The 16,749-nt window shown below is 34.0% G+C and overlaps 2 protein-coding genes and 1 long non-coding RNA gene across 8 annotated transcripts; all 3 read right to left on the reverse strand.

Annotated features, from left to right (window-relative positions):
* Positions 1–1,331: 1,331 nt before the first annotated feature.
* On the reverse strand, positions 1,332–8,941 carry LOC141683645 (disease resistance protein RUN1-like). 5 transcript variants are annotated; one of them, XM_074488391.1, is made up of 7 exons: positions 7,367–8,941; positions 6,030–7,116; positions 5,002–5,280; positions 3,435–4,719; positions 2,143–3,356; positions 1,721–2,038; positions 1,332–1,612 (listed from the first exon to the last, which is right to left on the reverse strand). In XM_074488391.1, the coding sequence occupies exons 2-4, from the start codon at positions 6,984–6,986 to the stop codon at positions 4,408–4,410; spliced, it is 1,548 nt and encodes a 515-aa protein (XP_074344492.1). In that variant the 5' UTR covers positions 6,987–7,116; positions 7,367–8,941; the 3' UTR covers positions 1,332–1,612; positions 1,721–2,038; positions 2,143–3,356; positions 3,435–4,407. The 5 variants fall into 5 exon arrangements, with proteins under 5 accessions (XP_074344492.1, XP_074344493.1, XP_074344491.1 ...); XM_074488392.1 differs by having other exon boundaries at positions 1,973–3,356; XM_074488390.1 differs by having other exon boundaries at positions 1,721–3,356.
* Positions 7,429–7,995, reverse strand: LOC141686475 (toll/interleukin-1 receptor-like protein). The gene has a single exon (XM_074491508.1). The coding sequence runs from the start codon at positions 7,993–7,995 to the stop codon at positions 7,429–7,431; it is 567 nt and encodes a 188-aa protein (XP_074347609.1).
* A 2,241-nt stretch (positions 8,942–11,182) lies between the features above and the next one.
* LOC141687092 (uncharacterized) lies at positions 11,183–15,236 on the reverse strand. Of its 2 annotated transcripts, none has more exons than XR_012560914.1 (8): positions 14,902–15,236; positions 14,062–14,246; positions 13,776–13,956; positions 12,294–12,349; positions 12,032–12,204; positions 11,826–11,860; positions 11,680–11,736; positions 11,183–11,510 (listed from the first exon to the last, which is right to left on the reverse strand). It is a non-coding gene; the product is annotated as an uncharacterized LOC141687092 (long non-coding RNA). The 2 variants fall into 2 exon arrangements; XR_012560915.1 differs by having other exon boundaries at positions 12,032–12,146; positions 12,264–12,349.
* Positions 15,237–16,749: the final 1,513 nt, after the last annotated feature.

Here is a 16,749-nt window from a genome sequence, read left to right on the forward strand (position 1 = left end):
AATTCATCGATATAAAGTAGAGTCTTTGACATTGAGCAGATTAGAGTAGTTATCAGTAAGATGATGATTCTGCTCCATAGGAATAGATGAAGGTTTGGCACATAACATACCAGTTTCTGTTAACAAATCAAGTACATACTTTCTTTGATTAATGTAAAAACCATCATTTGACCTATCAACCTCTAAACCAAGAAAATATTTGATAGGTCCAAGATACTTAATTTGAACTTGGACAACAGACATTGTTTGACATTCTGAATTAGAGAAGCTGCAGATCCAGTTACCAAAATGTCATCAACGTAGACTAATACCGCGTAGAAGCTGCCAGCTTTGGTAATAGTAAATAAACTATTATCATTGTGAGATTGTATAAAACCATAATCCTTAAGAGCCTGAGAAATCTTAGCGAACCAACACCAAGGAGCCTGCTTCAGACCATATAATGATTTTTTAAGTAAACAAACAACATTGGGAGGGAGTTGTAACTCAGTCAGGAACTGATAACCATGAGGTAATCGCGTATAAACTGTTTCCTCCAAGTCACCATGTGAAAATGCAATAGTAACATCCATTTGAGAAACATCCCAATTCTTAGAAGCTGCTACAGCAAGCAAGATTCTAACTGATTACATTTTCGCAACAGGTGCAAATGTTTCAAAATAGTCTAAGCCATGTGTTTGAGTGAAGCCTCTAGCCACTAAACAAGCTTTGTATCGATCAATAGTTCCATCAGGAAGGTGTTTGATCTTAAACAACCATTTGCAATCAACAATGTGATGATCAGTAGGGGTTGGAACTAATGTCCATGTATGATTATCCTTAAGAGCTTTAATTTCAGTTTTTATAGCTTGAAACCATAGAGGAATAGGAGAGGCTTGTTGTGACAACCGAGAATTTTGCGACGTAATTAAATGAATAAAGTGTGATTTATGTGCTATAAATATGAATTATGTAAATAAGTGTTGGTTAATTGTCTTTACTGTATATTAACATCTAGGAGCGTAGATGGATACTTTCCAATTTGATGAGTTAGCTTAGGAGTTAAGTTGTGTTGTCGGGTCATCAGGTAGAACGGAATCCGTCCTAAAAAGGGATTAAAGTATTTAAAATGTGAATTATGTGTTATTGTGTGAATAAAGTGTTTACGTAAAGTAGCGCGTTTGAAATTACCTACCCATTGAAACAATTACTTGAAGACAACAATTAGAAACAAAAATAATATACACGAACATATACACCGACACATAGATATATATATATAGAGAGAGAGGTAGTTTCGAACCGAAACCTAAAAAACGCAACATGTAAACAAGTGATACACACAATTGACATACATAGAGAGAGAGAGAAAAGCTTCAGCAACAGGATTCATTTGGTTTAATTATGAACAATTATGTACATTTTAGTCTAAATTTAAAAAGATATCCCCTTGGTTTCAAGTTCTGCTTTTGTGCAGACTTGCCGATTCCATTGTAAGTAGTTCTCCTGTGGCTCTAGAGGGGATTGTATAGTCCTTCGTCTTTTCCATCAGAGCTGGTTCGTTGAGATCCGGAATAAATGAGCTATGCTCTGCAGTTAGGCCTTTGGGATGTCTGCAGATCATCCTCCAAATCTGCACCACATTAAAAAAGACATCAGAGACACCAGATTATATCTGCTAAATTTTTAACACTTGGTCAAGTTCCTACTGTGGGAAAATGTAGAAGGTTTCGATGCTTACAACATCTTTTAAGCCCTGTTGCTGGGGAGAGCATTTCTTGAATCACATAAGCCCCACACATCTCCACATGCACTTCTTCGCAAGAAACTTCACCCCGTCCATTACTAGAACAGTATAATGAGTTTTGAAATGTGACAACAATTGTATCTCCACTGCTTACTAAGATTTTATCTATGCTTATGCATTCTATCCTAGACTGTACTTCATCCACTGTATGGGAAGGTACATTCCTATCAGAGTTCTCTGTTGTACCTGATGTTTCTTCAAATTTTGATAGTATGCCCACTGCTTTGATAGTGGAACCATTCTGCAATGTCCCTGTGCGGTAAATCAGCTTCAAATGAGGAAACGCCTCGCTGTACCTGCAACATGAAAAAATGCGGGCATATTGGAGAGGGGGATGGAGGAGAAGGGAGAGAGACCTGAAGGAAATTCTGTCTCAAACTAGCTGATTTCACTTTGCTGCAACTAGTAATGCTCAGATTTTTCAACTCCTCCAAACTTGACAGATCGGGCAAGTCCTGTACTCTTGTGCATTCATGAACTTTAGTTATTTGAAGATGAAGAAACTTCAGCTTCCATATGCAACTTGGAAGACTAGTAAGATTTTCGCAGTTTCTCAAATTCAGCTGTCAACTTAACCAGGCGACAGAAAGAATCAGGCAGCTGTTCTATTGCGGTGCCCCATGCATATCACGCAATTGGTCTAGAAATCCTTTCAAATTGTTTCAACCGGCCATATTCAGAAGATCGGAATTAGTCAATTGCTTTACTGGGGCAGGAAATCTTTCCAGGCTGTGGCAATAACTCAAATCAAAATGGCCTAATACCATCAACCAAAAACTTAGCTAACCGTTAGTCAGTGTAAAGAAGGCAACGAAAATCACTAAAAATAGCTCCAGATATAACTGGAGATCTAGATCAATAAACTGGTAAATTGTAAAGCTTTTTCATTTCCAACTAGGTCATTGCCCAATTTCAATACTGAGAAGAAACAAGATCATTAAGAAAAGATACAGGAAACTAGCCAGTACAATATATTCTATAAGCGAAGAAACTAAACCTCTAGCGCATGAACAGTTACAATAGCTCGAGCTTGAGGTGACTTAGACAGTCACATAGAAAAGTTGTGCGAATCAAATAAAGTGAAGTTTATGTACGAAACAGAGTATTTTTTTACAGGTGATGTTACTAATCTGAAGTTGAGGGTCTAATTTGTAATCATATGAACCCCGCACATCTTGACCTTTACTTCACCGATAGGAACTACTTCATCAATAGTATACATTAAGCTTCGAAAAGAAACCTTAAATCTATCTCCACTTCTCATTGACATATTCTCTCCCGTAATGCATTTTATGCTCGATTGTGCTTCACCGACTAGGGTATGTACAAAAATTTGACAGTTCTCTATAATAGTTTCCCTGTTATTCGTGATAACAGCTCTTATGGATGTATTGTCGTCATCAGTGGCTTTGCATGTATACACAAACCAGAGTGCAAGACCTAAGATGTTACATCCAAAGCTTGGTGGGATTACAAAAGAGATGGTATTCCCTCTGCTTTTATAGCTGAACCATTCTGCAACCTCTCTGTTTGGTAGACGAGCCATGAATGGAAGGTGGGGTTGTCCTACCTGTAACATAAAATGAAAATTTGAATATATTTAATATAAGTATGATTGTGTGTCATTATGAGACCAAAAGAAATAAACCTCAAGGGAACTCGGTTTCAAACTTATTGATTTCAGATTGTTGCACCGGGTAAAACTCAATTCTACCAATTCCTTCAACATTGACAAATCCGTTACATCTTGTAGGCTTGTGCATTCTTCGACGAAAAGTGATTGAAGATGAAAAGGAAGCAACGAGATTGATTGAAGGTTGATGCATCCATGTATATACAAGTATTTCAACTTTCTTAAGCTCGATAAATCAGGTAGTTGTTCTAGTGAATTGTGACTGGATATGCATAACTCTTTTAGATTCAATGGGAGTACCGGAAGGGACGACCCGAGACTTGTACAGTTATCCAATTCAAGCATTTCTAGGTTAATAAGCTTAGAAAGGCTAAATGGTTCTTCCGAAGAGAGAATCTGTCCCTCATCAGTAAGAGTTAACCTTTTCAAAGAAGAGAAACATAGAATCATAGGCAGACATAATCTTACATTACAACTCAGCCGCAGAGCTTGTAACTTCTTCATATTTTTTACTGAATCAGGCAAACTGATTTTACCTGTCTCCCCTGGGTAAAGAGTTAACTCTTGAATTGAGATAAGATTCCAGATACTTTTGGTCACAAATTTAAGCTTCTGGCAATCTTTAAAATCCAACACTCGTAACCTACTCAGCAGTCCAATAGAATCTGGTACTTGTTCAATTCCTGTGCAAGATGCAGACAGGTATTCTACACATTGCATTTTCTCCAATTGCTCAGGCAATTGCTCCAGGTTTGAACACTTATCCAGATATAGTTCTTTAAGCAACTTGAGCTTCCAAATGCTATTTGGAAGATTTCTAAGCTTTTTGCACTTGGTCAAATACAGTTCAACCAAATTGATGAGGCCCACAAACGAATCTGGCAGTTTCTCAATGGCAGTATAAGCTGCACTAAATATCTCTAAGCCTTCCATATTCCCAATTTCTTCAGGTAACTTTCTTAGCTTCTTGCATTTGTACAAATTCAAGTCAACCAATCCCTTCAATTGAGTAAATTGAATCTGGCAGTTGTTTAATCAAAGTACTGCCTGCATCAAGCTTCTTTAGGCCTTTCATTTCACCCAATTGCTCAGGTAACTTTGTAAGCTTGCTGCAACAGAGTAGGTTCAACTCAACCAATTCGTTGAGGTGAGTAATTGAATCCGGAAGTTTTTCAATTGCAGTATAACTTGCATCAATCTTCTTCAAGGCCTTCATATCACCCAACTGCTCTGGTAGTCGTTTTAAACCACAACATTCGCTCAGATACAACCCAGCCAAATTATTTAACTGTTTGATAGGCTGTTCAAACAATTAAGTCAGCAAATATTCAAAATATAATTAGTGTACCGCTACATCTATGATACAAATTGTTCAACTTTTTTTTTCATTTTTCGAACATACAAATTGAGTTAAATCGTTTTTCATGAAGTGCTTGAAAAAACATTTTAATTTAAGTTTTTTTAAATTTCTTTTTTAATAAAATCTTTAATTAGTCATTCTTCTAAAACATAAAAAATAATAAACTAAATAACTTAAATAATAAATGAACATATGAATATCGGTTACTAGGAGAGAAAGTACCGTTGGCCCCTTCCATAAAATACTGAATTTGCTGAAAGGCATATCAACAGAGACGAGGTTATATGGACGAAATGTAGGAGGCATATGTGTCCACTGACAAGAATGCCATCTAATACACCTTAAATTAGGAAATAAGTTTTTAAAATTTCCTTTAATATCGGGTGCACCTATAATTTGAAGCAGCCGCAATTTGGGCATTCTTTCAAACAAAGAGGTAGTCACTTGTCCATATGTAGAAGTCGTGAAATCTAAGATGAGAACTTCAATATGATTTCTTTCCTGATTTTATCAATAAAGAAAAAAAAGTACAAGGAAAAGAATATAAAAGTTATGAAATAACGCTAAAGTATCTTAGACAGCACAAAACTTTTTCTTATTTTTTGAGCGATTACGACACACAAATCTTTTAGTCGGTCATTTATTTAATCTGGACATTTTTAAATATAACACGTGACATTTAATTGTATTTGTCCCAAGGAAAATCATATAGATACTAATACTAACATAAGGATTTTGGATAAGAAATCACAAGATACCCCTATAATTTATTATTATTAAAGCAAAAATGTGAATTGCGGTCATAACTTTGAGCCAAATGACTGAGTAAGAACATAATGAAGATAATTACGTTAAAATGTTTATAATTGTCATAGAGATACATAGTTCTGTCATTAAATAATGAATCTTAAAAAATCAGATCATATGATAACTAAAGGCCACTGACAGTAATACAGAAAAGATTAGTTAAGATATGAACTAACGTTAAAAAGGGGCTTTTAAACAGGTTTACCAGCCTCTGTATTGCACGGAGGGTGACGCAATCTATGGATGCTTGTAATAATTGTAAATAAAGGTACTGTAATATCGCGCACAGAAAAAATATCACATTACTTTACCTTTAATTACATGATTATAGATCTTAAAAATACCAAGATCAATTTATTAACCCAAGTCATTGCATTTTTGTTGCAAGTGTCAAGTCAAGTGATAATCAAGACTAACTCTAAGAGCGTTTGCATTTTGATTACCTCTAGATTTTGCAAATCCTTCCATGCATTTCCTCGCAAAATCAAGCGTGTGCTCCTTCCAAGTTTCCTTCCCATGTCTTGGATAAGATTATGCATCACAAGTTTATTATTTGTATCAATTGTCAGTAGACATCTGTCCACTAGAATTGGTATTCCAACATCCGGATAGAAATCACAAGACTTGAATACATGAACAACCTCATTTATGTCCTTTCCAACAAAGAAAAATGCAATATCAAGGAAGATTTCCTTCTCCGTCTCATCGTCTAATTCATTGTAACTCAATTTAAGGACTTCTTGTATATCATTTTCTGGGATTTCTATAACTTTTTCAAGTTTAGCTTTCCAAAACTCATAAGTCCTGCCGAGCAAAGACGAACCCAAAACCTTGAGAGCTAATGGAAGACCCCCAGCATAACTTACAAAGTGTAGGGAGAGCTCCCTGAAATTTTCCGGCGGCACTGGTTTTCTGAAAGCATGATAACTAAAGAGCTCTAATGAATCAATTTCTTTTAATGTCTTCACCATGTATATTTCAACTTCTGATATATCCATTTTCATTTTATTGAGCAGGTTTGCATCTCTTGTCGTAATGATAACTCTACTTCCAGCTGAAAACAAGTCGCCAAGGCTTGCTAGCAATTCTGAATAGCTTGATTGGTCCAAATCATCCAGAATGACGAGAGCTTTCTTAGAATGAAGAATTTGTTTCAATTTTCTTGTTCTACTTTCCACATCAATAATTTTACAATCTTTCTTTCCAAAGAGATCGATCAAGAGTTGCTTGAGTAAAGGGAGTAAAGAACTACCGCCTTGTGAATAATGTCTAACATTTTCATTGAAGCAGCTAACATCAAATATGTGAAAATACTTGTCGTAGAAAGCTTTGGCAATTGTAGTTTTCCCAATTCCTCCCATACCACAAATACCAAGGACACGTACATCATTCAGATCCATGCTTAGTTTTTGATATATCTGTTCAACAGCAGAATCTATCCCAAACAGATATTTTTCCAGGTGTGATACTGTTGTAGAGGCCCTTGTTGCCACATTCCTCACAATATCTTGAATGGTGTCAGATTCATTCCTGTTTTTTATTCACAGAATTTTAATTCTATCGGATTCTTTTCTTAAAATTAGAAAGAAAAAATCCAGTACAGCGCTTTCGTTTCTTAGTCTCTGGTAAAATGCCTTATTATCTATTTACCTAATGAAATAATCAAATACTTATTATCTATGAAATTAAGTAGTTAGGTACTTGGATTGTAACTTGTTGCCAACATAAAGAATACTGTTTTAAAATTAAAATTTAAAATTAAAATAATAAAGGGACGTACTTGTTTGCTTCTTTCCTGAGATGGTGTCCTGATAGCGCAGCAATTTCAGAAAGAGCTGATTTTCACTTCTCAATTATAGCAACGGAATGACGCCTCTTATGGCCATCAAGAGCTTCCCTAAAACTCCCTTTCTGGTGTCGAACATCTGTAGGATCAACATAGTAAAATACAGGAATCACCTGAATTTCTGTTGTCTTACATTTAAGGATCTGTACGAGCTCATTAAGGCACCATGTCGAACGAGCATAGTTCTCCGAGAGAACAACGATGAAAATCTTGGAATGTTTAATTGCTTCAAGTAGTCCAGAAGAAATTTCTTGTCCCTTGTCAAGAGCAGGATCATCTCTAAATGTAAGAATTCCTTCTCGATTCAAAGCAGAGTAAAGATGTGAAGTAAAGCTGTTGCGAGTGTCCTTTCCGTAAAAGCTCAAGAACACGTCCCAAGTAGGCAGAGATGAAGATGACAAGGAGGAACAAGAAGGGTCGGTTCGTTGGATATTACTAGTAATATATTTGGAAGAATGCAAGTGCTTTTTCGTGGAAAAGGTACGGATGATGATGGCAAGTATTGCAAGTATAGGGAGCACCAGAAAACCCCAACTTAAAACTGCTTGTTTTGAGATATCCATGGACAAATGATAATGCTTCTTAGCAGAATTTGCTCGGATGGAGGTGAGTATGAACTGAATTTCCCTAGTTCATGTAATTAAAAAGTAAACTTCTACAACATTTGCTTATTCCAATATGGTCTACTTAGAGGACAACATTATAATAAAATATTGATTAGGTTAACATCACTTAATCATATTAAAAATACATGGAGGGGGACAATAAGATGACAAGTTGAAAGAAAAACAACACAAATGACAAAGGGTCAGTTAAGTGTACCTAAAAGTCTATGTTCTTTGAATATTAAACTACTACTACCTTTCCGAGTAAATTCACGTTCTTACTTCATGGAAACTTCATTAAGAAAATTTGACCATAATTAAAACAAAATGTCCGGTGATAATATAGAGTACAGCCAAGTTGAATATACAAATGAACAAGCCTAATAACAAAACAATTAATTGAAGATAATAAGACAAGAATTTTGTGAACAAAATTATGTGAATTATGTGTTATTGTGTGAATAAAGTGTTTACGTAAAGTAGAGCGTGTGAAATTACCTACCCATTGAAACAATTACTTGAAGATAGAAACAAAAATAATATACACGAACATATACACCGACACATAGATATATATAGAGAGAGAGAGAGCGAGAGAGAGAGGTAGTTTCGAACCGAAACCTAAAAAACGCAACATGTAAACAAGTGATACACACAATTGACAAACATATTACATATACACGAGAGAGAGAGAGAGAGAGAGAGAGAGCGAGCGAGCGCAGAGAGAGAAAAGTAGTTTCGAACCGAAAAAACGCAGAACTGATACTTGAAAGTTGAAACAAAAATAACACTATTGAAAGAGAAATTGATCTGTCAGTATGCGCAGAAGAGGGAGGGAGAGGTACGGTGCTTCTTGGCAGAACTGATACTTGAAAACTTAAAGAGTCATGTCCTCCATTTATTCCCCTGCTTGCACATGTTTGAATTTAGATTTTTGTTTTAGTTGACTTTAAATATGAATAAAATATAAAAAATAATTAAGCTTTATTATATGAATTTTATTGCAACTCTAATAATCATTATTTTGTATTTCAATTTCAACAATGATCATGTGCTTATTTCTTATTATTAAAACATACTCTCTCTGTCCCAACCATTTTTTTACAGTTTCTTTTTTGGGATGTCCCATCCAATTTTTTATATTTCAAAACTTACCAAAAATAGTCAATGAGTCCCACCACTTTCCCACTTTTCCTCCCTTTTCACACTACATTTACTCCACTATCTCTTTTTTATACATTAAGACCTCATTTGTTTCGTCAACTTTTATAATTACACGGGAACTTGAACTCCCCCGTAACCAAGTTACAGCTACAAGTTTCAAGGTAATTAAAGTAAACGTGTTTGGTTTCTTGATATATAACTAGAGGTTACGTGGTTAAGTTTGGTAAGTAATTAATGTTTTTATATTAAATAGCTATGTAACTTGTGGTGACCATGGTAGAGCTTGGTAACTAACTTCCCCTATTTTGTGGTAACTACAAAAACCATGAAACTTGAAGTTCCCTTGTCCATTTTAAAATACAACAAACCAAACACTGTAACTCATTTTAAATCCAAGGAACTTTAAGTTACGTAGTCCAGTTACATCGAAACAAACGAGGCCTAAAAATCAATGGTCCCACTACTTCATCCACTTTTCTTTCTCTTTTTCACTACTTTATACATATTTTTTAAACTCAGTGCCCAAACCAAACGTAAAGAATTGGTTGGGATCCGGACCGTTGGAAGGTTCTGGATCCGGGCCACGTGGACGGCGGTGATGTTTCCAAGTGTCCCGAAGTCTCCCAAGGTTATTGCCAATTGGGCCCTAGGCTCCCTTTATTGGGCCTGAACTAATATGGGTTATCATTGGCCTCCCACTCCCTTATGCGGGTTATCCGGATGGGGGAGTAAATTAGTTATCCTTAAACTGTTGGAAGAAATTTTTTGGGATTTTTCTTTGATTTGTTGCCCCTAACAAATCAAATAAGTCAAAAAAGAATTGGAAATAAGATATACCATAGTTTAGAGTAACAAATCAAACGTAAAGAATTGGTTGGGATGGAGAGAGTAACAAATTGGAAGAAGGAGAGAGAAAATAAGTCAAAAAAGGATATGAAATGATTATTTAGTTTGATTTTAATTTTTTTAACCTGATTTAATATGATATAATCCTTATAAGGATCATTATTGCGGTTCATTTAGATCTTCCAACCTAGTATAGGTTTATAAGCAACTTGAGCTTCCATATGCTATTAGGAAGAGATAATCAAAAACCCAAAACAAGGATGGGCTGTTCAACCTAGTATGTTCTTTAAATTTTCAATCTTGAATGTGTGTGCTTCTGTCTGTGTGTTTTTGTGGGTATGGCCTAATTTGGGTTTTTTTGGGATACATGTTTTGTGTTTATGGTTAATGGGTTACTGTTAATTGGTTACTATAGTGAGTTGATTCTTGATTTGGGGTTTAGGGTTTTGGCTAAATGTATCAAGGTCAGAGCTTTTATCATTGTTTTGCGAAACCCGTATTTTTCTTGGGCTAATATATGGTTGGTGATAGGTAAAGAATTTGTATGAGGTTAAAATGTCTATTTCATCACTGTACTCAATAATAACTTATGATCGAGTTATCACTACTAGAAATATGGCATCAGACATCGGTTCAGAACCGATGTTAAAAAAAATCTGAACCGATGTCTTCGAGTGTGATGTTAAATGTTATCAACCTTTGACATCAGTTAACAGCTGATGTCTATTACAGTGCTATACATCGATTTTAAGATTAAATTTGATGTCTTTGCAACAAATTTCAGCTTATATTACAGTATTTCTAGGTGAATATGAGTATATTATGAGGTATTTATCCATTAAAATATGAAACCTACAAGCTCTAAAAGCCATTTATTAAAATTCTTTTGAACAAACCGATGTCAAAATAGAGAATCAACATCGGTTCACTTATTTGCCCGATGTGAAATGCGGGATTAGACATCAGTTCATTTAGACATGTTAATGTTTTGTAATTTGCATGCCATCCTGATACTGTTCACATCCAAAGGAATCAATTACATTTACAACCAAAAAAATACCAAACAATGCAACATAAACGTAAAGCTACATTGATACCAAATTTCTTAACATTCAATATCCAACAAGTGGTCAATTCGGACACATTCCAAGTCTAAAATAAATATCTCAACCACAAACAATAAAACCCAAATTCACTAGTTATTATATCTAACAATCTAAACATATTTGACTTGGAACAAAAATGTCAAAGGAAATCATAAAAGCCAAGCATAAAGCCAATCGTCCCAGTCGAAGACAAAGAAGGCAAACGACGCGATTGACATATACCCAAAATACAGGATGCCGGAAACTAGCTTTGTGATCTCCAACTTTGTGAAAAAGTAGAAAATGGAATAGAGGAACATGTACAATGCAGATGATCGTGCTGTAGGGTAAGCCCTTCACCACCAATTGTAATCTTCACTGCATGTTATTACCAGAATAGGAAAAATTATGAATAAGACTACAGGATGCAAGCCACATAACATGTGTAGTTTTAAATCATCAACCCCTACATTAAGGGCTACTACCTCTACAGACCATCTTAAGGGGTTCAACGGGTTGCAATTTTAGATCTAGATTACAGAGTTACCTTGTGATGAGTTTCGAAAAACCTGATTACTTCTTCCATGCGATTCTGACAAAACCCCTATTTGACATGTTAAAAAATATCATTAGGAAATGATATGATTGAACTTTCCAGACTTATCCCAGTATGCAACTCAACGAACTACTTACCTCGACAAAGCCAAAAAATCCAGAACTCATATCACCTGAATCATCCAAACCAAAGAACGAACAGTTATGAAATGCATCCAGACTGCTGGCTATAAGGCAATTCGATACACTCATGCTATCATTTAGGATCAGAACTTCATTGAGGTATTTACATGGTCTGTCCAAATCTAATGGTGCAAATGATTCGGACTGTATTTACAACTCACCGGTTACAATAAAAGTTTTTGACAATAAAGATGTGATGACGGTCCTTTTTTGCATTCCTGGAAGTTTTGCAAGAGATATGTTCTTCTCGCTGTCATAATTAATATGCTCATATACCTGCATATACAATAAGTACAAGCGTGGCTGGATTTGTTGTCATTGGTTGTCGTCACTCCTGGTAACATATAAAGATAAGGGGATAGACTGTAAAATTGATAAAGGGACTAGAAATACCAAAACAAAAATAGCACTCTGATCTGATACCTCCCCTGATTTGCATCCCGAACATTAGCTAATAGTTTGGCTGCTGGAGATGAGACCTGAAAGATATATATATTAAAAGAATGAAAGATTAATACTCTAAAAAACCGTTTGGCACACATGTTCCAAGATTATGCCGGGACCAGGCACTTTTTTATTTATATATAAATATATATAATCATTAGTAATATTATATAAGGGCGGGCTTACAATAAAATAATATAAATTTTAATTTTAATTTGTCTCTATGTTATCTTTATTTAATAAGACCTAACCACCTTTTATAAAATACTGCAACAAATGGGATAAAATTTGATAGTTACACTAGTTTTACTAGAATGTAACTACATACAACTTGAAATTTAAGAGGTAATGAAGTTATTATTGTCCTTTTCATCACTATTGTTTTTGATGAAAATGAACTTTGGCATTGATTTATTTACACTATTTTAATTTGATTTATAGTTTAGTCTAAGTGATTAATTTTGGGTTAACTAATACACAATTTCTCCTTTGATAATAATCTTAAACTAATTAATACAATCTAGCCCAGCAGTCCCTATCTCATTTGATTAATCTAAGTAAATTAGTAAATTAGTAAATTGTGTATTGCTTTGTTTGAATATGCAAAAGAAAAGTAGTAAACTAGTAGTAGTTGCTAATTTTAATAGCATTTGATTTGAGGCACTCACTATTTTTTTAAATTCAGGTGGAAAACAATGACTTGTTGATGTAGTTTGAATCCTAGTTGAAGTGTCTTATTTATTATCAATATGTTCTAACTTAAACAGGCCAGCCAAGAATGAAACATAAATATTAGTACAATATTAGTACATTTATTCATCATTGTTAATCCCACAATTGTGGTAATTTCTATAGTTAATAAGATAAGATAAAATCTTCGTAGGGCTTACTCTAACAAAAGTATAAATTTTAGAGAAATGGGTTACGTATTGAAATTATGTTTAGGGAGGGATTGGGTATTGTTAAATTACTTCAATTAAGTGTTTTATGAATAAAATTAAATTCCCTTGAGCTCTTACTCTAGCACATACAAATTTTAGAGATATGATTTATCATGCATCAGAATTCGATTCAGAGAAAGGTAGGATTTGTGTATTACACAATTGATGCGAGTGTTAAATACTATAAAAAGTACATCTTTCGTTGTTTTAGCTACAATACTATGAAAATATATAGAAAAGAGTAGTCATTTTAGCATTAAGCATGCTGCATACAAAAACAGAGCAAGTTTGGAGCCCGGCACACCACAAGTAAAATAGCACTCTACTCTGTATCATTCATTAAGCATTGAAACTAAGCCCATCACATGACTTCTTGCGACAAATTTGACAAATCCTCCAAAACAAGCAATTACAAAGGAAATAAACATATGAAGTTCTTCAAAACAAAGTCAAATATGCCTAATTTGTTGCTGCCTATGTAGGTTCTACAGTTTGTTAGAAAAAATAAGATTGAACTTACCAGTTACCCCCTTTTTCATTTTTACCAAGCTGTTGCAGCACATCAACTTCAATCATTGCTGCTTCCCAACATTTTTCAACACCTCGGACAACTTTAATGGCTACCATTTCTTCCCCCTCTTTGTCCCATCATTCTAAAACTTGATCAAAGGTACCTTCACCCATCTTGCTGTGAATCTTATCTATAGAAGTCCAATTTAAAAAGGAACACAAGAACACATTCAGAAACAAATATTGATGAATCGAAACAAGGAACATAATATCTATATGGTGGAGAAGGTAGTTACAGCGAGATGTTAGATTATCTCCAACAGCAAACACATAATGCCCATTTTGTCATCTTCTCGCCATGGGGGAGAGTCATTCCGAGCCACTTCCTTCAAAGACAATGAATTTGTATTCTTTGTAGGTATTCCTGAGGAAAACTTGTGAAATTTGCAACTTCCTGCGAACTAAACAATTCAAGCTGAGCCTGCACCAAGGAATAAACGATTAGACATACATATATTGCTCAATACAAAATCAGATCTTCATCCCTCCTTAATACCTTCAAATATTTAACATACACTATGGCACCAATCATCTATCATAACAACAAATCATATAGAAAACTTTCAAAATAATAGTTCCTAAAACAAGGTACAAATTTTTTACGCCCCCTTCCACAAACAACAAGTTTCAACAATTCGTAAAGAAAACTATCAAAAAATAATTCAGTTCCAAAAAACACGGTACAAATCATTACACCCTCCATCCAAAAAGTAACAAGTTTATATACCAATATAATTGATAAACCAAGATAGTAAATCAAACAGCATCTAAGTTTTGTCAAAGGTAGCAGAAGCAAAAGAAACCCCCAAAACACACTAGTATGTATGAACAACCCCCAAAAAACACATACTAAAACCCCCAAAAAACACTTACATATTGCAAACACATGATTAAGAACACATTATGATAAAAACCTCCAATAAGAAATCCCCAAAAAGAAACAAACCAGAACAAAATAAACCCCCAAAAAACAAAACTTAAAACCCCCCAACAAAAGTTTCTTATATACATGCACAAATAATATAAACAGGATATAAACTGTAAAAAGAGGGAGATAAACCATAAGAAGAATATACCTCCAGATGCTTTTCAATGTTCCAAAACTCGAGATGCTCCAAAACCTCAATGTTTAATTTGTTCCAACCTCCAGATGCTCCAAAGCGTTTACCTCTACTTAATTTGAATCTTAATTTGCTCTAATTTGGAGCTCCAAACCTTGAATTTGAATTGGGGCTGAAATTAGGGTTTAGGCGAAAGGAGAGAAGAGACTGTGAGAAGATGAGAGATGAGATGAGAGGTGAGAAGACGGTAAGAGAGAAAGAGGGGAGAGATGAGAGAGATATGAGAGGTGAGAGAGACGAGAGAGAAGATAGAGATGAGGGTTGTAGGAGAGATGAGGGTCGCGGGAGAGATATTTTTGGAAAAGGGGGGAATAAGGATAAAGTGAATAGTTTGTTAAAATTAAAGGGGGCAAAGTGTACTGAAACCGGGGGGAAATGACAAGTAAATTTTTATTTTTTTAAAAATGGCCATAGACAACTGTTAACAAAATCAGCCGATGTCAAAGTTAAAAGCATATAATTGGCCTTTTTAATTTTTGAACATAGACTTCGCCTACTATGTGAAACTGATGTCAGTATTCGTATTCAACATCGTTTTTTTCTAAACCGATGTTAAACAGAATTTTAACATCGGGTGCATTACATGCCGATGTCTAAGCACCGATGTCGTATCTACTATTTCTAGTAGTGTATCAAGTTAAAAAAGCTTTCAGTCAAATCATAAAATATTTTAAAATTTACAAATTTATCATTGCCATTAGTTTCGTTAAAATCTCTAACAAAAAAATGACGTGACATACTCTCAAGTTCATCTCAATTAAATCATTAACTTTATCTCAATTTTCAATGAGATCATTAACTTTATCTCAATTTTCAATTAGGTTATCAACTAAATTTGGTTTTAAAATATATTAAATTTAAAATTGAACATACTCATTTATTTCATATACTTAGAAAAATATCATAATTTTCAGTTTAATTAATTTTTCCCTGAATAGTGACACTACACTTTAATTAAATTTAAATTAGCATAATCATTTAATTTATACTTTAAATTTTTATTTTTCTGAATTAAAGATAGTATGCCAATAAATTCATAAAGTGAAAAAAATATTGAAAATATCTTATTTCTCAATTCAATTTTTACGATAGTTATAATTGATAGCAATAATTTTGAAAATTATTATTTTGAACGATTACAATTTAAAAAGTGATATCAGTTTTTTTTAAAAAAAATATTTTGTTTGTTATATTTTCAATATTCAATTTTTTCGCAGTAAGTGACCTAATCGAAAATTAACACATAGTTCAGTGATGAATTTAAAAATTTAAAGATGATGTAACACAATTTAACGGTCTCCGCTAAAGGTCAACACATTTTTAACGGCGGTGTAAATATTCTGAAATTCAGTGTTGTGATTACAAGTTAATTATAAGTTTGTGATGCGATTGAGAGCATTTTTAATTTGATGACTCACTTGCAAGTTATTAGTGATTACAGTGACCAAATAGTCATTTTACCTTTTGTATGAATATGTTAATGTGATTGTTGTAGTGTGTTGAATTTATTTTGGGAGTCACGATCTTGATTTTTAGATGCAAAATTTGTATGTTTGAGTTAGTATAATTATTCTAAATGTTGGGTTGATTGATTGTCCTGGGCAAGTTAATTCTTTTTTGGGTAATAATGCAAGGCGTTGTATATAAGAGGAGTAAAGATATAATAAACAGTCAAAAGTCTCTGTACATTCTAAAGACAAATTAAATTATGTTTGTGCATTAATTCTCTTATTATATAAAAGTTAATTTTGTTATTTTGTAGTTACAATTGCTTTTTGTATTAATCAGATTGGTAGTTTTGGT

This window comes from Apium graveolens, chromosome 9 (assembly GCF_009905375.1).
Source record: "Apium graveolens cultivar Ventura chromosome 9, ASM990537v1, whole genome shotgun sequence".
Lineage (NCBI taxonomy): Eukaryota > Viridiplantae > Streptophyta > Magnoliopsida > Apiales > Apiaceae > Apium > Apium graveolens.